General features: G+C 48.6%; 1 protein-coding gene across 1 annotated transcript in view; it reads right to left on the minus strand.

The window, feature by feature from the left end:
- VAC14 (VAC14 component of PIKFYVE complex) overlaps positions 1 to 25,896 on the minus strand; it is a 1,984,055-nt gene that overhangs the window by 1,409,890 nt on the left and 548,269 nt on the right. The window contains exon 8 of the mRNA XM_078670682.1: positions 13,147 to 13,253. Coding sequence (XP_078526808.1) covers positions 13,147 to 13,253 — 107 coding nt within the window. The remainder of the gene's footprint in view (positions 1 to 13,146; positions 13,254 to 25,896) is intronic.

Below are 25,896 nucleotides of genomic sequence, written 5' to 3' on the forward strand. Positions count from 1 at the left end.
ATCACTGGTGGGAGCTACTTCCCCAAGTCTTGCGGCCTCAGTCATTAGAATGGAGTCCCCGAAGATCTGAGAGTAATGAGTTACCCATTTTTCTGCGGGAACTGCCACATCTAGATGGGAAGGGGCAGTGGCGTCCGCTAAAAAAGGGGACTTGACTGTTCGCCAAAATAGTGTGCTGTCCTTAGACATTGTACTCTCATGTAGTTGGGCCCAGAGATTGTTTTTTATTTCCCGTTTTCGGGCCTTTAGGGCCAGATTATATTGCCTTCTTAGTAGGGCAATTAAGGCCGTATCCCTATCTTGGCTATGGAGAGCTCGTTTTAATGCGCTAAGGGCTTTACGGCAATGGGAATCAAACCACCCCCGGGTATCTCTATCATGCTTCTTATATTGGCGGGTAAGCTCCTGCCGTATGATTTCTAGAATCTTAACGAAACTAGACAGGATCAACTGGGGGGATGAGGTCACCTCTAAACAGTTGTATATTAAAGGAAGGGATTGTTGGATAATCCTACCGGTGACCTCGTTGGGATTGATCTTTGACCATTTTATTGTATAGCCATTAGTTTTACCCATCTCTAGGGATTGCTGAGTTAAAAGACTAGGCTTAGAATGAGATAAAGGAACAGTATTAAATATGATGGTGATACTGTTGGGGTAGTGATCACTGGAGGGATCTGAACCAGTTATAAAGTTTTTTAGTCTATTGCCTAGAGTTTGCGAACACAGGATATAGTCGATGGTAGACGACAATCCTCTTCCGTGAAAGGTTGACTTGAAATCGACGGCAGGATGCACTAATTTGTTCGCAAATTCAAGTTCTAATGAGAATAGACAATTATTTAGAGCAGACCCTATGCTGGAGTGTGCAAAGTGGGTGATGGGGAAATCATGCTCATCTTGGAGGCCACAAATACCTTCGTTGTCATTACTACATAGATAAACATTAAAATCACCGCCCCACACAATATAACATGGTATCTGCGAGTTTTTGGCTTTCTGATGGTGCAAAAATAAAGTAATTTCAGTCAGGGACTTTACACAGTCAGGAGGTGTTAAGTTATTATACATATTGATAAAGTAATAGATGGAGCTTTTATCGGGGACTAACTGAAGAACTTTGGGGACACTGGGTATACTTCAGTGATAGTAAATGAGATATGGTTAGAGGTATAAATAGCGAGACCACCCTTGGGTCTTCCATGTGCAGATGGACTAGCAGACATATGGAACGTTTTAAAACCCTGGATGTGAATCGGTTCGGTAGCCCAGGTTTCCTGGAGGCAAACTATATTGTGCCTAATAACCAAGTCCGTCCAAGACTGAAGATGTATCTTGGATCTAAGGCCCGCTACGTTCCAATAAATGACTGGGAAATCCCAAGTTGACAGAGGAGTGGGAGTTGTAGACGGTAGATTGACAGAGGGTAGTGGATCACAAGACTGAGGGGGTAGGATAAGGGAGGAGGGGAAGATTTTTGCATCGCTGGAGGTTAACGTAATATTTTGTTGCCTCATGAATGGCTCCTTGAGAAGGATAGAAACGGCAGTGCTGGGATCGTGGTCCCGTGAAGTTGGCGATTGCGTGAATAAGTTTGGCAGGGAGGTGTGGGGCTCGGTGGAGGAGCCAGGCGGAGAGGACTGATTGGGCCCTGCCAACAAGGTTTTCCTAGGGGAGAGATTAGAGTGAATCTGAATGTTAATAGTGGGTTGGATGTCGACAAGGGGGACTGGTGGTCAGTCGACCATGTCCAAGCATTCGTATCTGTTAGATAGTGGAGGTCCTCTCCAGTTGGTAAAGTGACCAGAGGCAGAGTTGGGGAAACCATAACCTGCCCAATGACCTGAGTCTTTATTGAAATGCCCAAACTGTTTATTCTGTGTCTCTGAGACGAACCAAGTGAGCACGAGTGACTGAGCGAAAAGTAGAATATTGTTTCCACGATTCTGAGGGATCAGGGTTGTCATGTTCTGAGGTTTCCAGAAACTATTCCCTCCCCGATAAGAGGAGATTCTAGTGGTACAGTGAGCTAGCTAATACAAACAGTCTAACATATCCGGTGGGGGTGCTCGGAACCAGTCTGCCACCAAACCCACATTATCCAAACGTGCAGATACTGTATAGGATATATAGGAACTACACGACAGTAGTCTCCACGTCGTCAAAACTATGGTCCATCTGATTCTAAAAAGGGCAAGTTTAAGGACACCTGCTTATTTAGGCATCTGCTCTTGGGGACACCAATAAAGAGAAAATAATGTTTAGTGGAGACATCAATCTGCAAGAGAACTCCAGAACAGATAGTCATGCCAAATGCGTTATCAATAAATTATGACTAACTAACCTAAATCAATTTGGGAAGACTTTACCGAAAGCAAATAACACACAGTAAAAGCTTCAACCATCTGCACAGATCAACCTCAAGTAGTTTATTCACAGCCACTAATAAATCAGTGACGACAAGCTTGCCTTTAAAGTCTTCCTCAAAAAGAAAGACAATCACCACCTCGAAAAACTAGAAACCATAATCTTTCTCGTAGAAAGAACTACAAGCATTTTTCCCTCAGCTGATCAACAAGTGTCCAATGTTACAGTAATCTCAATATAACTAATATGACTGTAAAGACAAAGATCAATAGAAACTGATGCTTTAAGATCAGCTAACTGATTCAAAACAACCTGTTGGAAGTCCAACACCATGTGGAGGAAAGAAAATACAACCTTCAAAGACTATGCCAAATACAGAAATGCGACGACAGTGTCATAAATGGATCTTTAGAGATAAATTAGCCATCTCTCTCCTTTAAACCACCCAAACTAAATAGTGCAGGCAGTAAATCAACTAACCAAACATTGACAAATAATTCAGGAATATAATACCCTATGCAAAAAATCTGTTATTTTCATATTTTCAAAAACTACCATCAAAAGAAAAGGCAATGCAAAACGACTGGCATATTCTAATATATTGACTTTTAGCCCATATTCTACCACTTTCTCTCCGTCATAAAAAATACTATGCCTCTCACACAGGTAGCAGACTTCGTAAACGCGGGATTCAGTAAGTTGTAGAAAGCTCTGATACAAGTTGTATGCATCTTCAATCCATCATCGTTAAAAGTTAGACAATCTTTTAGTCTCTATGGGCCATATGTATCATCATACCGTTTAGCGATTCCTAAATAGCGATTTTTAAGAAATCGCTATTTAGGATTCGCAAAACGGTATGTATGTACAAAATCGCTTTTTAATAGCGATTCCTTACCATTCCGAATTTGCGATTAGCAAATTGCTAATCGCAAATTACCCATTCATTTCTATGGGCCAGGAGGCCCATAGGAATGAAGGGGCAATTTGCGATTAGCAATTTGCTAATCGCAAATTAGGAATTTTTTCAAGGGTGCAGGGGTGTCTCAAGAACACCCTGCTGCACCTCTGAAAATGACATTTGGGGGCATATGGCGCACATACATGTCCTAAGGGCATGTATGAGCGTCATATGGCACCTTTGGAATTTAAATAAATTGCATTTTTTAAAGAATTCGCAACTTACCACCAACTACAAGTTGGTGGTAATCTGCGAATCCTTATTGGCATTTTTGCATTAATATTTGTTTGATACATTGCATTTAAGGAAACGCAAATTTTGCGATTCCTTAAGTGCAATTGCAAAATAAGGAATAGCAAAATGTGAGATTCCTTATTTTGCATCAAACATGTTATACATACCATTTTGCTAATTAGCATTCGCAAAGGCCGAAATTCGCAGAATTTCGGCCTTTGCGAATGCAAATTAGCTTGATACATTTGGCCCTAAATTACAACACTATAAAAAACTCTGGGGAGTCTTGACTGCGTCAATATGGCTTGAGTCCCATACGTAGCACATAGCCCACCCTACTACACTCTGTAGATTAAGGAGAAGGAACAAATAAAAGGTTTCAAAAGAAGTGCATACTACTAGGAACGAAGGGCTTGACTGTGACATAAAGGGACAGGAGCAGGAACAACACAAGAGTGCTACAGTGACCAGAATCAGAGACAGAGGGGGAATAATAGCTAAATAGGTGATGTGGAATGGCTGAATATAGGAAGTGAAATAAAGTCAAAAGATGAGTCAGAAGACTGTTAAACACTGGCGGCTGCCAACTTTGACGAGTGGAGAGGCGGGAAAATGGGTCGTGGGTGGATTGATAAGATAAGAACAATTAAGTAAATGTTCTTAAAGTGGTTGCTAATGCATCCTCCTCGCTCCGGTTTTCTTTCCTCCTGAATCCAGGGCCCCAGTTAACTCTCTTAACCAATCCTAGTGCTGCTCTTGTGCTGTCAGAGCAGCGCCAGGCTTGATAGGAGCGGGCTCGATCAGCGCTCACAAGAGCACTGGAGGCTTTTGCTTGCTCTAACTCAGCTGTCTAAAGACAGCTGGGTTAGAGAGGTTTAAAATGTGCATGTTTGGCTGGCCGTCGCAAGATGGCTGGCCAAAGAGAGATGTGCACTTTAAGCAAGTGCAAAGGCGGCCCACCCTCCTATTGCCATTCAGCAGGCCCCGCCCAGACACTTCAGGACAGGGTGATGAAAAATAAAATGGTAATGAATTAACTTCTCTGGGGGTATTTCAGTGGGGCGATGCTCCTCTGTTATAATGGAGGAGCCGCTCCTGGTTAAATATGGTTTGTAACTGAGCATTATCATGCCCAGCCCGCTCTCGCCTCCCAGCTGCTCCTCCCTCGCCCCGCCCCCCCCCCACTCTCCATTTATGGCAGAGTGCATGCGTACGCACAGCGTTGACGCGCAGCGGGCGCGCCAAAGGTAAGCCCGTCTGCGCCCGTCCGCGCCTGGACCGTGCCCAGCGCCAGACCCCCTGGCCCCCGCAGATGCCAGCCCACCCGCCGGACCTACGACGCAGCCACCCTCAACGCATTCAACACCGGCCGGATCCCCGGCTGCCATCGAGCCACCCCAGGACGCACCCACGGACCCTTTACCTGCCAATCCTGCAAGTTCTCCTGCATCCGGACCTGCACCGCACCCGCCAAGCCGAGCACCAGCAGCAACCACCTGAAATGCATCCTGCTCAACACCCGCTCCGTCCATAGACACGCCGTCGAACTCTGGAACCTCCTCGACTCCACATCTCCAGACGTCGCCTTCCTCACGGAAACCTGGATGAACGCCTCCTCAGCGCCCGACATCGCCATCGCCATTCCGGACAAATACAAGATCACCCGGAGGGACCGCGTCAACCAGACAGGAGGAGGCATCGCCATCGTCCACAAGAACACCATCTGCATCACGACCAACTACGACGACACCCTCACAGCCGCCGAACACCTGCACTTCCAGATCCACACCGACCCCAAGACCACCCTCAGAGGCACCCTCATCTACAGACCCCCGGGACCACGCACACAATTCAGCGAAGACATCGCCGACTTCATCAGCCCGCACGCCCTCCCCTCCGCGGACTACATCCTCCTAGGGGACCTCAACTTCCACCTGGAGAACAACAACGACCGCAACACCACCACCCTGCTGGACAACCTCGCCAACCTCGGACTCAAGCAGCTGGTGACCACCCCCACCCACTACGCCGGCCACACGCTTGACCACGTCTTCTCCTCCAGCAAGGACATCTCCTTCAGCCACGCCACCGGACTCCACTGGACAGACCACAGCTGCGTCCACTTCAGCTTCAGAAGGACCACGCTCCACCACCACCCGCAACAGGTTCCCCGCAGAAGCTGGAACAAGATCACCACCGACCAGCTCGCCACATCCCTGAGCCAGAACCCTCCCGCCAGCTCAGCGAACCCCAACCAAGCCGCCAACAACCTCACACGGTGGATCAGCAACTGCGCAGACGACCTCGCTCCACTGAAGACCCCCCCCGTCAGACCTGGCAACAAGAAAGCATCCTGGTTCACCGACGAACTCAAGAGCTCTAAGAAGAACTTCCGAGCCCTCGAGAAATCCTGGCGCAGAGACCCGACAACAGACAACATGACCACCCTCAAACACGCCACCCGAAAACACCACCAGCTGATCCACACCACCAAGAAAACCGCATTCAAGGAACGACTAGACAACAACGCCCACAACAGCAAGGAACTCTTCAACATCGTCAAAGAGCTCTCGAACCCTAGCGCCGGAAACAACAACATCACCCCATCGCAAGACCTCTGCAACTCGCTCGCCTCGGTCTTCCGCAGCAAGATCGCAGATATACACAACAGTTTCAGCACACAGCCGACGCACCCTACGACCGCACCAACGCCCCCCACCACCATCCTCCGCGCCTGGACCCCGATCAACACCGAAGACACCATCCGCACGATGAACTCCATCCACTCCGGATCACCAACCGACCCCTGCCCTCACCACGTCTTCAACAAGGCCGACTCCATCATCGCACCCCATCTCCGGGACATCATCAACGCCTCCTTCGACACCGCCACCTTCCCAGAGAGCTGGAAGCACACCGAACTCCGTGCCCTACTGAAGAAACCATCAGCGGACCCCACCGACCTCAAAAACTACCGCCCCATCTCGCTCCTTCCTTTTCCTGCCAAAGTCATCGAGAAAACCGTCAACAGACAGCTGGCCGCCTTCCTCGAGACGTATGGATCCCTCGACCACTCGCAGTCCGGTTTCAGAGCCAACCACAGCACCGAGACCGCCCTCATCGCAGCCACCGACGATATCCGAGCCCTGCTCGACAACGGGGATACAGCGGCACTCATCCTCCTGGACCTCTCCGCAGCGTTTGACACAGTCTGCCACCGCACCCTAGTGCAGCGCCTCAGCAACATCGGAATCCAGGAGAAGGCACTGGAGTGGATCATCTCCTTCCTCGCCGGAAGAACCCAGAGAGTCGGCCTCCCCACGTTCAGATCAGAGGCCACCTAAGTCATCTGCGGCGTACCACAAGGATCATCGCTCAGCCCCACGCTGTTCAATATCTACATGAGCCCCCTCGCGGCCATCGCACGCCAACACAACCTCAACATCATCTCCAACGCCGACGACACCCAGCTGATTCTCTCCCTCACCAACGACCCCGCAACCGCCAGAACCAACCTACACGAAGGGATGAAAGACGTAGCCGAATGGATGATGAACAGCCGTCTGAAACTGAACTCAGATAAGACGGAAGTCCTCATCCTGGGATCATCACCCTCCGCCTGGGACGACTCCTGGTGGCCCCCTGCCCTGGGCAGCGCACCCAAACCAACGGACCACGCACGCAACCTGGGCTTCATCCTGGACTCCTCCCTCTCGATGACCAGACAAGTCAACGCCGTCTCCTCGTCATGCTTCAACATCCTACGCATGCTACGGAAGATCTTCCGGTGGATCCCCACCGAAACCAGGAAGACGGTCACCCAGGCGCTCGTCACCAGCCGACTGGACTACGGTAACTCCCTCTACGCCGGAACCACAGCCAAACTTCAGAAAAGACTCCAGCGCATTCAGAACGCCTCAGCACGACTCATCCTGGACATCCCCCGACACAGCCACATCTCCGGACACCTGAGAGACCTGCACTGGGTCCCCGTCAGCAAAAGAATCACGTTCCGACTCCTCACCCACGCACACAAAGCTCTCCACAACCAAGGCCCCAGATACCTCAACAACCGCCTGACCTTCTACACTCCCACCCGCCAGCTACGATCGACCAGCCACGCCCTCGCCGCCGTTCCCCGCATCCGAAGAGCCACAACGGGAGGAAGATCCTTCTCCTACCTGGCGGCCAAGACGTGGAACTCCCTCCCCATCCACCTCCACCTGACCCAAGACCAACTCTCCTTCAGGAAGCAACTCAAGACCTGGCTGTTCGAACAGTAGCGGACCCCCCCCCCCAAGCGCCTTGAGATCTTCCGGGTGAGTAGCGCGCTATACAAATGCTTTGATTGATTGATTGATTGATTGCCCAAAGACCAACAAAGATGGGGAATAGTAGGCAACAGAACAAAAGATAATGTCTTCAGTGGAGAGACTCGTACTTATAACAAAGACTAAAGGTCTGTAGGCTGGCACTGTCGACCTACAAATCTAATCTCCTCATCACGTTGCATTTTTCTGTGCACCATATATCCCAGTTACCCTGAATGAACAAGTTACTTACCTTCGGTAACGATATATATGTAAGAAACATAGGTTAGTTATAGATTCCTTACCTTAGAATAGATTCCTTACCTTAGAATATCCCTGTGGAGTCAGCCTGGATCCGGAAAGTTTTTCGTCCGCAGTACCCCTGCACGTCAGTAGGTGGCGTTGGTCAACTCCGCGTCCATCATTGTGGTCGCCGGGATGACGTTGCAGAAGTTACTTAGACACCGCCCTCGCGAGCTGATGTCACTTCTGTGCACGGCTTTCCGTGCCAGAAACGCAGAGCCATGCAAGACAATGACCACTGGTGCACAAAACTGGGGCCCTGAAAGGATGTCCTTAACCCTAGAAATCAGTACACAGAACGGGGAGGAAGGGTGGGGCGGTAAGGAATCTATAACTAACCTACGTTTCTTACAGATATATTGTTATCGAAGGTAAGTAACTTTTTCATCTGAAAGAAACAGTTAGTTATAGATTCTTTATCTTAGAATAGATACCCCAGCAACACTAACCCCAGAGGTGGGTCTGCGGACCAAGATCACACCAGAAAGTCTTGGCGAACAGAACGGCCGAAGAAGATGTCTCTCCGGACTTGGCTGTCCAGGCAGGTGTGGCTCGTAAACGTGTGCAGCGATGCCCATGTAGCTGCCTGACAGATGTCATTCAGGGGGACTCCCCGTCCCAAAGCAGTAGTGTCTGCCGTCACCCTGGTAGAATGGGCAGGCAGCCCCACTGGAGGCTCTTTCTTAGCTAAAGAGTAACAGGCGTTGAAGCATAGAATGACCCACCTGGAGATGGTCCGTTTGTGCACAGCCCCTCCTTTCCTAGCGCCCACGTAACCAACAAAGATTTGGTCGTCTACCCGGAATTGTTTGGTGCGATCCAAATAAAAGGAGAGCGCACATTTTGGATCTAGACAGTGGAGCCTCTCTTCCTCTTTTGAAGGATGCAGAGGTGGAAAGAATGTGGGCAAAGTGATGGTTTGGCCAATATGAACAGAAGTGACCACCTTTGGAAGAAAGGAAGGTCTAGTTCTGAGGACGACCTTGTCCGGATGAACAGCCAGAAAGAAAGGCTTGGAAGACAGAGCTTGTAGTTCACTCACCCTGCGTGCAGAATTGATGGTCACCAGAAAAGTAGTTTTGAGAGTTAAGAGTCTGAGAGGACAGTTGTGTAGCAGCTCGAAGGGAGCGCACATAAGATTGGTTAGCACAAAGTTCAAGTTCCACTGAGGCATTACGAAGGGAACAGGTGGAAATAGATGAGTAATGCCCTTAAGAAATCTATTTACAACAGGGGACTAGAAAAGAGAAGGCTGGTCAGGAAGCCTGATAAAGGCTGAAATGGCAGAGAGGTAGCCCTTAAGAGTGCCCAGAGCAGAGCCCTGCTAGGCCGAAGAAAGGAGGGACAAGAGAACCTCAGACAGAGGGTCAAAAAGGGGATCCAGAGCCTTTGCTGTGCACCATGCCACAAACTTATTCCATCTGCAGGCATATACCATCTTAGTGGAGGGACGCCTGGCTGCCAAGATTACATCACAGACTTCAGGAGGCAAGTCAAATGACGTCAACTGCCGCTGCTCAATCTCCACGCAAGTAGGTGGAGGCTAGACAGGTTCGGGTGGAGGACGGTCCCCGGCTGCTGCGACAGAAGATCCTCCCGAAGAGGCAGTAGGATCAGGGGAATCGATGTACATGTTGAGCAGCTCAGGGTACCAGACTCTCCGTGATTGTCGGGAGCCACAAGAATTACTTGGGTCTGATCACGCTTGATCTTCTTCAGCGTTCTGGGTAGAAGTGGTATAGGCGGAAAGGTGTATAGAAGACCGCAAATCTACTTGCGACGAAAAGCGTTGCCTAGCGAGTGCCGCCTTGGGGATCCAACAAGCAGAATTGCTGACATTGCGCATTCTCTTAAGTGGCAAATAGATCTAACCAAGGCTCTCCCCACTGTTGAAAGAGACCTTCCACCACCTCTGAGGGAAGACACCATACGTGATCCATCATGCACCTGCGGCTGAGTTTGTCCGTCCTGGCGTTCAGTGAACCAGCCAGGTGTTGAACCACCAGGGATATGCCCTGATGTTCTAGCCATGTCCAGAGACGGAGGGCCTCTAGACATAGGGTCCACAACCCCACCACGCCTTGTTTGTTGCAGTACCACATGGCGGTGGTGTTGTCCGCAAACACCTGCACTACTCTTCCCCGGACAGAGGGAAGGAATGACTTTAGTGCAAGACGGATCGCCCGGAGCTCCAGAAGATTTGTGTGACACTCAGACTCCACCGGAGACCAGAGGCCTCTGATCACAGCCTCTCCCATGTGGCCGCCCCATCCCAGAAGGGTTGCATCTGTCACCACTGTTTGTTGTGGGTGGGGAAGGGAGAGGGATCTGCTGTTGACCCAATCCTGGTTCGTGAGCCACCACTGCAATTGTCGTGTAGTGCCCTCCGAGATCTGCGCCCATTGGAACTTTAGGTCCCACTGCAGAGCTCGCATATGTCACCTGGCATGATCGTCCATCAGGATGCAGGAGGCCATGAGGCCCAGCAGCCTCAGAGTAATCCTGACTAAAACCTGGGTTAGAGGCTGAAAGATCGGAATCATAGCCCAAATATCCCAGACTCGCTTTTCGGGAGGATAAACCCGAAACTGTGCCGTCTCCAGAACTGCTCCGATGAAGAGGAGCTTCTGAGGGGAGGTTCAAGTGCGACTTCGACACGTTGATGGAGAACCCCAGCCAATGCAGGAGGTCGGCCGACTGCCTGGGGCGTCCTGCCTTCAACAACCAGTCGTTAAGATAGGGGAAGACTGGACCCCCTGATCCGCGCAGATGAGCTGCGACCACCACCATCACTTTCATGAACACCCGAGGGACGCTGGTAAGGCCAAAGGGAAGCATAGTAAACTGAAAAAGCTTGTGGCCTACCGTGAACCGCTTATTTATAGGAAAATAAGCGTCCTGCAAGTCCAACGCTACCATTCAGTCTCCAGGCTCGAGGGCAGACAAGACCTGAGCCAGGGTCAACATTTTGAACTTCTCATTCCGGGGAAGCGGTTGACGTCCCTGAGATCCAAGATAGGATGCAGGCCCTTGTCCTTGGACACCAGAAAGTAGTAGGAGTAGCAACCACGACCTACTTCTGGGGCAGGAACGAGCTCAATGGCTCCCTTGGCCAAGAGAGCAGTAACTTCCTGTTGGAGAAGGGCCAGATGATCCCCTGACATGCGATGGTACTGGTGTGACATGGCTGGAAGGATAGTCTTGAAGGGGAGGGAATAGCCCCTTCGGACTATCTGCAAAACCCACCTGTCCGACGTGATGGTGCGTCAGTAGGGGAGCTGATGGTGAATCCTGCTGCCATCTCCAGAACCACGTTGGTGGTTCCCACGTCCTCAGTCGCGCTGAGGTTGATCAGCCTGCGCTGGCCTGGAACGGGTTGGGGCACCCCTTCCGTGGCCATGAAAGGGACAAAAAGCAGTCCGTGCACGAAACGTGGTGGAGAGGCCCAAGGACATGGCCGTAGGCCGAGAGTCCTTGAAGTGCTCTAGTGCATTGTCAGCTTTGTCGCCAAACAGGCGACCGCCATCAAAGGGCATGCCCATCAAGTTGTTCTGGACATCCCCAGAAAAACCAGTAGTTCTCAACCAGGTGTGACGGCGAAGCACCACTGACGTTGAAGTGGTCCGACCCAGTGAGTCAGCAGTGTCCAGTCCACAGCGGTTGGCGAACTTTGCTGCGTCTCTCCCCTCGGCAACAGCAAGGGAGAGCACGGCCCGGGCCTCCTCCGGACACTGAGGCAGGACTTGCGCCACTGTATCCCACAAGGAGGTTGAAATGCGGCCCAAGAGGCATGCGGTGTTCACTGAGGAAGGAGGCGGAAGAGAACAACCTCTTCCCAAACTGATCCAGCTTCTTGGATTCCCTGTCCAGTGGTGCGGTAGGGAATGTTCTTTTGGACACTGAGGCTTAGACTACCAAGCTCTCGGAGGAGGGGTGTTGGGAGAGGACAGTAGGGTTGCCCGGGGCCGGGCGGTGGCGTCGGGCAACCATCCTATCCACAGGAGCCCCTTTCAGGACCGCTCCGGCAAAGACATCGGGCCATGGTCCGGCAGTCGGAGCACGACTTAGGGTCGTTTTCGCGCTCCAGGCAGTAGAGGCACACGCAGTGGAGATCCGTCAACTACATCAGACGAGATCAGGAACCACAGGCCTTGAAACCGGGCATCCCTCGTGCACCAGGAGTCGATGAAAGACTCAAAAAGATGTCAACAAAAAGTTGCAAAAAGTCAGTCAAAAAATGACTGGGTGTACCGCTCTCTCTGGATCTGCACTTGCTGGCATGGAAAAAGAAAGAACAGACGTCAGTGCTCGAGGGCAGCGTCTAAATAACTTCCGGGACATCATCCCGGCATCCACGACACCAACAACGGATGCGGAGTCGACTGATGCAACCTACCGACGCGCAGGTGTACTGCTGACGAAAAACTTACCGGATCTAGTCTGACGCCTGGGGGATCTAAGGTAAGGAATCTATTCTAAGGAAAGGAATCTATAACTAACTGTTTTTTTCAGATATCATTAGCAGTGATGTTAAAGTTGTTTTCAATTCTAATAGTATTTGTATCCCAACTGTTAAGTAAACTTGCTACTCTCGCTATCCTTAACATGCTGAAAACCTTTATAAAAATATTCTGTTCAAATAATCGAAGTTTCTGCTACAAGTTAATACATGCAGTGTCACATGGAAACAATGATTTTAATGTAACATCTCAGTATTTCTTGGTAGAATCCTTTGTTTTCTTGGTCGACGATTGGCTTCTGGTGCAAGGATGACAGATTTGTTTTACAATAAATATTTCTATTATATTAGTATAGGAGTGTATTTTATATATTATCCAGTGTTTGTATAAACAAATATACCAAAAGCAAATGGTTCTGTTAAAAATATTAGCCTGGCCAAGAAGAACTTGTTTGGCGAGGTCAAGCAGACAGAACACACATACGCACACACACACACCCAAGCTAGCTCACCTGATCCTTGGCAGTGGATCACAAGGATATTGGCCATTTCTGCAAACTTCACGCTAGATGGATTCTTTTTTATCTCTTTCAGAAACTCTCCAAGGGCAACCTCACACCTAAGAGAACAAGCATTATCAGAGATTGAACAGCACATACCTGTAGATAAACAACTTGCCACGCAGACACACAGGAGTAAACAATGATTCCATAAGCATATGGAAAACATATGGAGTATGGCCACAAGTCATAATTGCTTCTCAAAAAATTACAATACTCCAAAAAAGACAAGTGGACAACACACATGTGATAATTCTAGTAGTCTCAAGTTCCCAGGCTTCACCTTCCATCTATCACAAACCTGAAAATCTTTAGGTGGCAACTAATACTTTGCCTTCTCAATTAAGACTATGACAGATTTAGCTATGTAAAACCTCATCGTACGAGTCTCAGTTGAGTCGTAGAGAGGCTAGTGCTCAAAAGGGACTAGGGCCTTTAAAAGTAATTTTAGATGACAAACGATCTTTCATGCTTACATACTATTATAAGATCCAATAGTTGTAAGCAATTAGTAAGCTGAAGGTATCTGTCAGACACTGATCACGAAGCCATGAAAGCAGGGTCAACTGGGCCTTCAACCATGTGTGTAGGAGTCATTTGCCACTGATGTCCAAAGGGCTGTCCTACTTTGGGTCTGCAACTGGGCCAAGTACAACCCTTTCAGCACCAGATTCTCAGTGGTGGCAATGACGGGATGTCAAGGGCTTCCTAGGGAGGTTAGTGTGGAGGTACAACAGACTTAGAACTCAACAAAACCCAACATCTTAACCTGTTTAACCAGCCCAGTGCTTATCTTTATAAAAGGAAAGCACTTTAATACACTTTGTAACATGATATTCCACACAACAAAAACTCAGGAAACTCAGAACCTCTAGGACAGGTCCACTGTCTTACAGTCGATTAGATTCTTAAGCTTTATTCGATTTTTGTAAAATAAAAAATCATAAAAGCAACATCATCAAAAAATCGATACATAATATATATAAATATAACCTTGCATTTAAGAAAAACTAGCTGTGAATACAAACAATTTTAAGAACATATTAAACTGCATGAAGACCCCTTCCCGACAGATGGATGTAATCCGCCTTAGGCCTTAATGACCGGATATGTAGTGTACTTTGGATAAAAGTCATGTAAGTCCCAGACAGATATGGGGCCGTCTCCTTTTTGGGGGGGGGGGGGTAGGATCGTAAAAGAGGGACAATGTACCTGTTGCTAAATTTCACTAGGACCAGATCCCCACTGATGTCTTTGGTAAGAGACCCTAACCAGCCCACCCTTCTAACACACAGAATTCCACCATCATGATTAGGTGCAAGTGGTCTGTTTTTGGAAAGCCAGAATATGACCTTGTTAAGAAGTTCCTGGCGGCTTTCAGGTTTCCCATGGGAGGGTGCCGGTATTCCTGATAGGACAAGAACAAATGGGGCGGCTTCAGGGGGCAGGTGTATGGATGCTACTCTGTTTGGATCCACTCTGGCAGCAGTATACTTGTTAAACCCAGATTTAGGAGCGACTTTAATTATAACTGGTTTTTTAGTAAGCTGTGGAGAAGTTTGGGCGTGTTTGCTTAAGTTAATAGGCAAAGGAACATTTGTGGCGGTAAATAGGTCAGAACCATTGGGTAATGCATTCTTAGAGGTGGACAGAGAATTAATTGTAGAATTTGTCTCTTTAATAATGGAAGTAGCCGGAGGGGCTCTTCCCCCATTAGATGGATCTTTAATGAGTGGTGGAGAGTTGGCTAGAATCATTCTCTCGATACCCGTTAGTCTGTCACCCAGGGCATTGATTTTTTCTACCAGTGGTAATACAATGGAATTAAGCAATAACTCTAACTGAGACAGAAAAGGAACTTGATCTACATGAGTTCCGCTCACCACCGTAGTTAAGGTGGAGTTGGAGACTGGCGATGTGGGACCAGCGCACGGTTTTGGTGTTTTCAAATGATTCCCGCTTTCAATGATCTCGTCATGCTTCCTATTATCATTAGGGCCCTGAAAGGAGGCAATATCTAAGGTATTGTCAATTAAAGATGGTGGGGAAGGGTAACATGGATTCCTAGTTGGGGTAATAGTGCCGGTGCTTTTTACAGGGGATGGAGATGCCACTGGGGCATACTTAGTGCCACATAGAACATTTATTTCCTCCCAAAAAGACAAGTTCTGCGAACTAACAGGAATCAATGGGGAAGGTTGCCTAGTTTCTAGCAATTGTCGCAACTCATGCAAGTCTTCGCTGGGAGTGGGCGGTGTTCGATTGATCACAGAAAAGTTCAGGATCCCCTGACCTGGATCGAGTATTAAAGAAGATTTCTTGTTGGTCCCCTTGCGTGACATAGTATAGTGTAATGATATAATAAGGATAAAGATCGCTATCAGAAGGTAAGTACACTGACCTAGAAGTGACAAGAGTATAATTCGAACGATGTACTTCCTCTGATCGCGATATCAAGGGGGTGGCCCGTCCCGTCCTCCTCGGTCCTATGAGGGCCCGCCCTTTGCCTGGGCTTCGCCCCAGGGCTATGTCCCGCGCGCGTCCCGCGTCGCGGGATTAGGAGCGAGATGAAATCACTGCTGGCGTGGGGGGCGGGAACGCCGAGGGAAGAGGCAGCAGCTGGGTAGCAGAGAGCCTGCTGGACCTCGCAGTCCCTCGGCGTCTGTGGCAAACCAGGTCCTTTAGCACAACCCACACAGAGTGACAAGCGCTAGCAAAGCGCAGGAATCCCTCGACGTCCTTCCCTCTCTGCCAAGAACAGCAGCACTCCGTGAGCGGCACCCGCGGAGCGGGGGCCGCGATAAGTATTTAAAATGTCCAGGCGGGGGGGCGGGAACGCAGAGGGAAGAGGCAGCAGCTGGGTAGCAGAGAGCCTGCTGGACCTCGCCGTCTCTCGGCGTCTGTGGCAAACCAGGTCCTTTAGCACAACCCACACAGAGTGACAAGCGCTAGCAAAGCGCAGGAATCCCTCGACGTCCTTCCCTCGCTGCCAAGAACAGCAGCACTCCGTGAGCGGCACCCCTGTCTTACAGTAAAGAACACCCCCTACTTCAACTCATGAGCTCTCATTGCTAGTGTAACTCTGGTGTGGGTCTTAGGCCCAGGTGCAGTGCCAGCCCTTCAACAGGAAGAGACGTGCTTAGTCGCTCTGCCTTTTTCTCACCAAATAAGAGTCTTTGCTGTAGATCCTTAGCCAACCCTCCAAACCTGTCTCCTCTTCCCTGGGTGGGGAGGATGCACCAGGCACAGGTGTACCAATCCTCTGCTCCAATCTTTGGATCAGATGTGAGACCACTGGAAGAGTACGGAGTAGCAGCAGTCAGAAGTGTTGCAGTCTTTCGAACGGCAACCCTCTACCGGACATATGGTGAGTCAGCTGAAAGTTGGAGGCCATGAAAGGGTCCTCCTCCCCCAGGTTGGTTGGTGATTCAGCAGCCCAGCAGCTCAGCAGGCACAACTCCTGAGAAGCTGGGTAGTCGAGGCAACAATGCAGTCTGCTTCCAGTCCTGGGCGGCAGTAATTGGTCCTCTTGTAGGAACGTCACAATTCAGCTGCAGTGGCGAAGTCAGATCGGATGCACTTCCAGTCAATGCCTCGGGCAGCTACACAGTCAATAGGGCATACAGTGGACAAGTGCTTTGAGACAGCTGCTCTTCAACTGCAGTGGCATAGTCAGTGACGGCAAACTTGGGCAAGTGCAATGGGCTGAGACGATATGGGTGTGTTTGGGCACACTATGAGCAAGTGGTACAGACCAGCAGTAGACAGTTTTTTTCATCACCCTTTGAGGTGATCGCTCCAACTAGAAATGTTTAAGCATTTAGGTCAGTAGGCCATAACTCCTGTGATACAGATAAATACAGTCTGGTCCCAAATTATATGATCACTGAAACACAGTATGCAGGCACCACCACTTACATACTAATACCGGTAACAGGCACAGTAATCCGCTGTCACTAAAGAGTGTGCTTGTGGCTCCCCTCTTAATCCAGATGGGTCCAGGACTTCTCTCACGTCAAGTGACAGGGCTAAGCCTTCACACTCTTGCCAGATTACAGTGAATGTGGGTTCAACAATCCAAAAACTGGGATACAAGATACTCACAGTTCAGCTCTCAAGGCAGGAGACACAACTGTACATGATGTGGTGGACATTCCCATCCCAAGAGTGGCTTAGGCTGCACAAGAAATCAGATGACCACATTTTCAAAGGTGGCCTAATCTGAACTTCTGTTCTGGAGTCTCAACCTACAAGGACTGGGCACAGAATTAACATGGGGAAGTCTACAAAGCTGTGCTAACACGCTTAATAATAGGGATATATGCCTGGACAGCAAAGAAAGATGCCTTAAATGTATTGAGTCGTCAGTATCTTCAAGGAAAAAAGATTCTAGTCTGAGGTAGACATGAGACTCACAGGATACAAATAAGATGGAAATTGAATCTATTGACATTTCTTCCACCATAGGTCATTCATGCAGCCTATGTTGAATAACAAGAGAAGTCTACAGATTAAGATCGAAATCTAAAATCAATTATATGATGAAATGGGATAGACACTGTGTCTCTGAAAGACTGTTAAACATTTTATGTCTGTGGTTGTATTCTTATTCACCAAATGTCACAGAAATTAAGATTTCTCAAATGGTGCTCGTAACGCAGTGACTATTACTCCACACCCTCAAAGATGTGCTCCTTGTATTCGTGCAATATTAACAGAACGGAAGTTGTTTTACGTGGTAACTGCAACAAAATGTCACAGAAATAAAAAATTCTGTTACAGGGTGACTGACATGCAAGTAGATCAAAGTTACGCTTACCCGATTCAATAAAACTGTACGTGTTCCCTCTTGAGATACACAACCTTTAACTCCCGAGTCAAACTAACCTGTTAATACTCTGGTGTGCGTGACGTTGTGCTCGGGCGGATGCGTGCGAGCACAAGACGTTCTTAAATGTTGGTTGAATTTAAGAACGTCTTAGCAAAGTAAATGGCTTTAACTTAATCAAAGGCGAGACCTATTGCATTTTCAATGCTTGTTCTCTATGTAGGCTGCATGCATCTTAGAGAAAATGGCCTCCCTTCAGGTGCCCGGGCTGCGCGATGTCCGCTCCAATCACAAAGCTGCCATTGCAGCGTTATGATTGGCTTGGGGAGGGGAGAGAGGAAGCCTGCTTCCTGATGCGGGACCCAGCCAGGAGCAGAGGTAGCAGCACTTGACCCGGGGGGTGGTAAGTTTTTTCTAATAGTGAATAATTACCGTCCCGCTCTGCACCCCCCCAACCAGCGCGATCCCCCTCCCGTCTAGCCAGCCGCAACTGCTTCTTAGTGCTCTAGCCCTTAAAGCCTCGGAATCTGGAAGCTGCCACGTTTCCGTCTCCAGCATGTTCTCCAGCAGCCCGGAGGTCCATCATGCTCCGTACCCGGTTATAGTGCAGGCTCCGCTCGCTGGGGTAAAAGTCAGCCTCCCCATTGGGATTGGTTATGCCCCGCTTCTGAGCCAGGCTGATGGCATGTGGGCTACCCAAACCCTGGTCTTCAGCGCGCAAGCTACGGATGCAGCGGATTTCTCCTTTGATTTTGGGGATGGCTCCACTTTGGTTAATGTCAGTGGAGAAGTGACCCTGAACGGGGTTGGAGCCTCCGACTATCACCAGTACAAACAAGGTACAGTGTTATTCTTCTGTGCTTATGCCGATCTTCTGAATGTTTACATTTGTTCTGTGAAGCTTGCTGGGCCTTCTAGCGTAATACACCTGTCCTCCCGCTTTTAGCTGTGAAGTGTCGCAGGCCCCTATGAAGCTTGCTAGGCCCTGTAGCGCTGTATAACTGCCATCATGCTTCTAGCTGTGAAGTGCTGCAGACCCCTGTGAAGCTTGCTGGGCCCTGTAGCTCTGTATAATTGCCCTCCAGCTCTGTGAAGCTTGCTGGGCCTTGTAGTGCTATATAACTGCCCTCCTGCTTCTAGCTGTGAAGTGCCTCAAGCCCATGTGAGTGGATGGCACCAGGGTCTGAATCGTGAACGTGCGCAGGCTGCACTCGTGAACCCCTTTCCGTGCTTTCCTCTGCCTCAAGACAAGCACCAACATTTAATTCAGAGTTTCTCCATACTGCATTCCTTCTCAGCCTTAAGCGGTCGCATTCCTCGGGTCGGATGGCACCAGGTTGTGTCGCTTTTGAGGCCGACTGACAAGGGGACCCGGCCAGAAGTGCCTGTGGTCCGATCTCAGTCCTCAGACATCGGCACTTAGAGACCCCAACATCATTTAGACTAGTAGCTGCGCACTGATCACTTCATTATATTTTATAATAAGTATAGTACTATTACTGTTATTCTTTACACCAAGTAACTAACGTTTCCTGTTTTATAAACAGCTCCCTTTTCCTTCGCCGATGGGTTTGTTCCAACAAAGGTGGTGCTAGATTTGCGGTGAGAGCACAACCAGAGCGCCGCATAAGCATGAGAAGAGGCGGAATCTCTGTTAATTGTGTCACTAGGGCCCTTTGTCAGGGTTGTTGATTGTGCCACCAGGGCCCTTTGTCCCTCTGATGAAAGCCTGACTCTTCACTGTGCCGGCATTTTACAGCTACAAGAAACAGCCCTTTGGCATCTTTTGGGAGCCTTGCCGCTCCGAGGGGCTGACTCGGAGGAGGTGGGGTTCTTGGAAGTCACAAGAGACTGCTTTACAGCGGCGCAGATCTTGTTGACAGCTATATATTAGCATGGGGGCTCATAGGCACGCTTCTGTGTCTACTGTGGTCGGTTTAGGCCTCGTCGAGTGCCTCAGGGTAAATATAACGACATAGGTGTTCATTACACGGAACGGAACCAGACACTTGGGTTTGTCGCTGGGAGTGAAAACAGAAGCCACGCTCTGAAATGGATATTTCGTGGAGGTTTGCCAGGCATTCCATCTCTCGATTATTATTGTCTGCACCTCTCCCACGCTGCACATGCCGTTGTCACTCCAAATGTAGTAATAGTCTCCCTTCATACGGTCTGCTCAGTGCATCGCTTGTCTACCTCGAGCCAGCTCACGCTTAACTTTCCTCAGAGAGTCTCCTCCTTCCCAAGTGCCTACCGAAGCGCCCAGGGTCAAGTCCATACAGCATTTTTTGATTGGCGCAATTTCATGTCCTTGATGGTACTTAAGGCAGTGCTTAATAGAAACACGTTTTACCACTGTATGATGAAAGCAAGCTTGTGGCTGTAGAAATGTGTGGCAAAAAGGTTTGTGTCCATTTATTGTGTGGCATTTTGTTGTGGTATCAGATATCGGTCTCTTTTTGCCTGCCTGTTCATCTGTTTTTCTGAGTGCCAACCCACCTATTGTTTTTTCATGTTGCTTAAAAATCGAAAATGTCTCCCACTGCTGGTTGGTATTTACCAAATCCTTGGTGTGGGCAGGAGGGAGGGTGGTGGATTGGTGGGGGTCTGTAAGGAGTGGCAATTAATTACTCATTAGCTTTGTGTTCCATTGTGGTTGGTGGTGGCAATGCTTCTTTGTCCTCCTTTCTTTGCCACAAAACTTTGGTAGCTTTTAAATCAAGATAAGCCGCCTAGCATTCCAAAAAGTAGCTAACAGGGTAGCCGTTTAGCCATTAGCAAGCAATCCTCCGAGTGACTCTGTCACACAAACCACACATGGGGCAGTCACGCACAGGCACAATATGCCCCACCCACATCAGCATAAACAAAGATTGTCCTCTATAGCTCATAAAAATTGGCAATTTCTTAAATGATAAATAATTAAATCGCATTGCTTTATTAACCTTCTTGAGTCCTCAAGTTTGCTCGAAAATGCACCATTTGTCCACTCTTTTTTAAAAAAAAATCTCGGGGAGAGAACCCCCACGAACACCCCGTAGGTTGTTCGGGCTCGCTTGCTACGCTCGCTCGCCGTAGTGCAGTACGACTACAATTTTACACCTCACCACTTTCAAATGTCACCAGCCATCAATGGAGAAAGTAGAAATGAAAAATAACCTTGTAAGAGTGAGCTAGAGAGATAGAAAAAACAGGAAGTGGAAAAAATAAGCATGTGGTGAAATCAAGCATAGGCGGCTATGGCTTTCCTCAACCTTGGCCTTTGTGAGCACTGATGGTGGGCTCCAGAGGAGAAAAAACCCACAATCACTGCCTTCAGCTTCTGATCTTGCATTAATCAGGAAAAACTTGGAATAATGCAGGGTAACACAGTTATTGCACATATCTTCCACAAATTTACCACCACCCATTTGCTGCAGGTAGTCATAAGAAAAAGGTTTTCTGTGACGTGTTGCTGTTTTACCTAAATGTGGATATACCACATCACACAATAGATGTATAGCTAAACTTTACATCACCACATAAGGTTTGCCACACAATGTTGCAGACTATGGATTATGCTTGCTGACTTAAAACTGACCTAAACTGACACTCTAACAGCAGTGGGAGTTTAAAGGAGAGATCAGCAAAGTATATTGACTTTTCTCAGTTTCAAAAAGAAGGTCTACCACTCAGCATTGAAGAACCCTTGGAAAAAACGTTCTTCAGACTCAGCAGACTTCAGTAGACCTCTGATCCTTAAACGGTTTGCAGTTTTCCGCTGAGTTTCCGAAAATGTCTTGCCGCAAATACAGCCGATCAGTTGCATTTTATGCACATTATGTTTGAGTTTCCGAGCACTGAGCATGCCTGGTTTGGAGCACTGAATGTATTTTATTGCTTCGTTGGCATATTTTACCTTTTAAAAGATGTCCTTTTTTTGCCCGATGTCTTCAAGTTCTGATCTCCTGTATTCTAATTTCCAAATCACTGGCACATTGTTGAAAAAATAAATACAGATATGGTTGAGCTATAATATTTGAGTTTCTTTTGGGGACACAGATCAGGATATTGTTTCCGATCAAAAAGGAATCCAAGATTAATGCAGCAGCCAGAAGATGGCATCTAGGAGCTAGAGGACTCCACTAAAGCATAGTCCTAGGTCCGGGTGTCTGCGGCAAAAGGTGGAATCGCTAGACATCTATCACAAGATAAAGTAGACGCTTAAGATAGCGCTAGGCACCCCCTCTTCATTTTGCAGATATTTGCTTAGACAATCAGTGTTGCCTTTCGTTTTGGAAAATGAGGACATTGGGAGGAGAAGGTGGTCAAATGAACACATGAGCTAGGCTCAATAGTTACTATGAAACAAGAAGGTTTTGAGTTGTTTGGGGAATGGCAGGTGATATTATGTATCTTTGACAGCGTTGGGAAAGGTGAGCCATAAAAGAGCTGCTCTGGCTGAAAATTATTTTTCACCCATAGGAGTCTTGTAAATATGCTCAACAATTTTCTCAAATGCTGCTGACAGTTCTAACATGCTCAGGAAGCAGCCAGCAATACCAACTTCCCAAGGCCAGCATCAAGCAGGGCGAACAAGAGTAGCTGTGTGGCAAGGAAAAGTCAGACTCAAGGTCTACAAATCCTTCGGTGCTCAGTGATAGTAAAGTTCAGCATCTTCATGATTAAGGACACATCCAAATAAGGTATAAATGTGAAGGATAAAGGCGATCCTCAGATGATATATCCAGTAAGGGTGTAACCACCAGTATTTCTGGGAGCTTCAGGGACAGTTTATGAAACAAAAGATAAAATACTGCTACATTGGACTTGTGCCGTAATGATTCGCAAATGAGGTCAATTAAAGTGTGTTAATGTGTGAAAGAATAGCTTTGTGGGGTGAATCACACCTTCCCTCTTCTGAAGGAGATGAACAAAAGTTACTTACCTGTAAACTGTGGTTCTCCAGTATTGGTGTCTTTCATAGATTCACATGTTTGAATAATTCCCCGTCGTCGAAGTGGTACATAAAATAGTAGTAAGAAACATATATACATAAAGTACATACATACATATATATATATATACATATACATATACATATACATATATATATACATATATATACATATACATATATATATATACATATACATATATATACATATACATATATATATACATATACATATATATATATACATATACATATATACATATACATATATATATATACATATACATATATATATATATATACACACATATATATATATATACATACATATATACATATACATATATATATATACATATATATATACATATACATATATATAATATATATATACATATATATATTAAATCCAAGATGCCCAACAGCAATGGAAGCGCACTCAACTTCAGGAGGAGGACTGGGACCCACCTTCAGACTCGGCAAACGACGAGAGCAGTGTTGGAGTGATTTCGCCCCACGTCGGCCGGTTTGGATTTCCGGACCTGCCCCTGCTGACATCAATGCCGGGACTCTATGGTTGGTGCGGTTTGGGGAGACGAGGGGATGCCAGCAATGTTATTACAGAGGTGACTTTGGCCCGTAAAACTTATTTCCCCCGTTTCTGCATTACATCCGCCCATAGCATTCTGGGACTTGCAGTATGGGCACACTGGGCGTCCTACAACTTTAATAACTCACAGCCACTCTACTTTCTCGCTGTTCGGGGGGGCGGAGCCTATCTGTCACCTAGCAGGTGCGGAGTTGGTATTTATACCGGTGAACTACATCCGCATCCTGCTGCAACCTTCTGGTGCTGAAGAGGCTATACACCAAGCCGAAATGCATTCGCCCTGTTTCTAGGTTGTTTTCAGCATTAAAGGCAACTCCTCTGTTTCCCCGCTTGTGGCCCCTTCTTCTTGCCTGTGGAGAAGACTTTTGACATTTAATTCGCGTGACAACCAGCATCACGCTGCAGGTGGCCCCCGCACTGCAAGCTGGCCCCGGTCACGCTGGTCCTTCTGCTGTTGTAGAGTTTTTCGCACCCAAGTGATTGGGAGGACTGGGACCCACCTTCAGACTCGGCAAACGACGAGAGCAGTGTTGGAGTGATTTCGCCCCACGTCGGGCGGTTTGGATTTCCGGACCTGCCACTGCTGACATCAATGCCGGGACTCTATGGTTGGTGCGGTTTGGGGAGACGAGGGGTTGCCAGCAATGTTATTACAGAGGTGACTTTGGCCCGTAAAACTTATTTCCCCCGTTTCTGCATTACATCCGCCCTGATACCTTCGGAAGCGGACGCTCCCCACGGCCCCTGGTCCCACCTGGGTATCGTTACTTTGCTGCACTGTGCTGCTGAGTTAATCTACAACTTAAAATTATTCCTGGTGCCTGCGCTGCTCGCATTTCCTCCCCAGCTGCATCCGCCATTATAGTGCTCGATTATCAGCTGTTGTCGTGTGCTGCTCGCTTTGTCTGCCCTTATTTTACCGCATTGCCTCCGTATTTATTTATAAAGTGTATAGCCTGATTGTGACAGTGCCCCTGCCGAAAGCGTAACCCTGTCTGTGCCCCGGCCTGTTCCGCTTTCGATTCGCCAGCCATTTTGTTGTTGTTGTTGTGCATAGGAGCCCGTCCCCTCCACCACGACCCCGCCTCCCAACTGCTCCTCCCTCCCACTAAGTGACCTGCCTCGCTCCGTCCTGTGTTGCGCTGTGTCCGCCCTGATACCTTCGGAAGCGGACGCTCCCCACGGCCCCTGGTCCCACCTGGGTATCGTTACTTTGCTGCACTGTGCTGCTGAGTTAATCTACAACTTAAAATTATTCCTGGTGCCTGCGCTGCTCGCATTTCCTCCCCAGCTGCATCCGCCATTATAGTGCTCGATTATCAGCTGTTGTCGTGTGCTGCTCGCTTTGTCTGCCCTTATTTTACCGCATTGCCTCCGTATTTATTTATAAAGTGTATAGCCTGATTGTGACAGTGCCCCTGCCGAAAGCGTAACCCTGTCTGTGCCCCGGCCTGTTCCGCTTTCGATTCGCCAGCCATTTTGTTGTTGTTGTTGTGCATAGGAGCCCGTCCCCTCCACCACGACCCCGCCTCCCAACTGCTCCTCCCTCGCCCCTCCCCTCTACACTATCCACATATGACTGATGCCTTCGCGCGCAGCGTTCACGCGCAGAGGTCGCGCGCAGAGGTCGCGCCCCATGCGCGCCGAAGGTGCGCCAAAGGTAAGCCCGTCTACGCCCGTCCACGCCTGGACCGCGCCCAGCGCCAGAACCCCTGGCCCGCGCAAAACCCACTCCACTCACCTAACTTATGACGCCGCTACTCTCCTTGCCCTTAACCCCGGACGCACCCCACAATGCTGCATAGCTTCCCCAGGGCTCACCCACGGACCATTCGCTTGCCACTCCTGCAAGTTCGCCTGCATCAGGACCCACGCCAAATCCTCCCCCTCCAAACAGAACTCCGACTCTAACCACCTGAAGTGTATCCTACTAAACACCCGATCGATCCACAAACATGCCACTGAACTCTGGGACCTACTCGATACTACAGCACCGGACGTCGCCTTCCTTACAGAAACCTGGATGAACGCCACATCAGCACCCGACATCGCCATAGCCATCCCGGACACCTACAAGATCATCCGAAAAGACCGCTCCAACCAAACAGGAGGAGGCATCGCCATCGCCCATAAGAACACCATCCGAATCACGACCAGCTCCGACGATAACCTCGCGACCGCCGAACACCTTCACTTCCAGATCCACACCGACCCCAGGACCACACTTAGAGGCACCCTCATCTACAGACCACCAGGAACCCGCACACAATTCAACGAAGACATCACTGACTTCATCAGCCCACATGCCCTCACCTCCGAGAACTACAT

Source organism: Lissotriton helveticus, chromosome 12 (genome assembly GCF_964261635.1).
Source record: "Lissotriton helveticus chromosome 12, aLisHel1.1, whole genome shotgun sequence".
In the NCBI taxonomy this organism is placed as follows: Eukaryota; Metazoa; Chordata; class Amphibia; order Caudata; family Salamandridae; genus Lissotriton; species Lissotriton helveticus.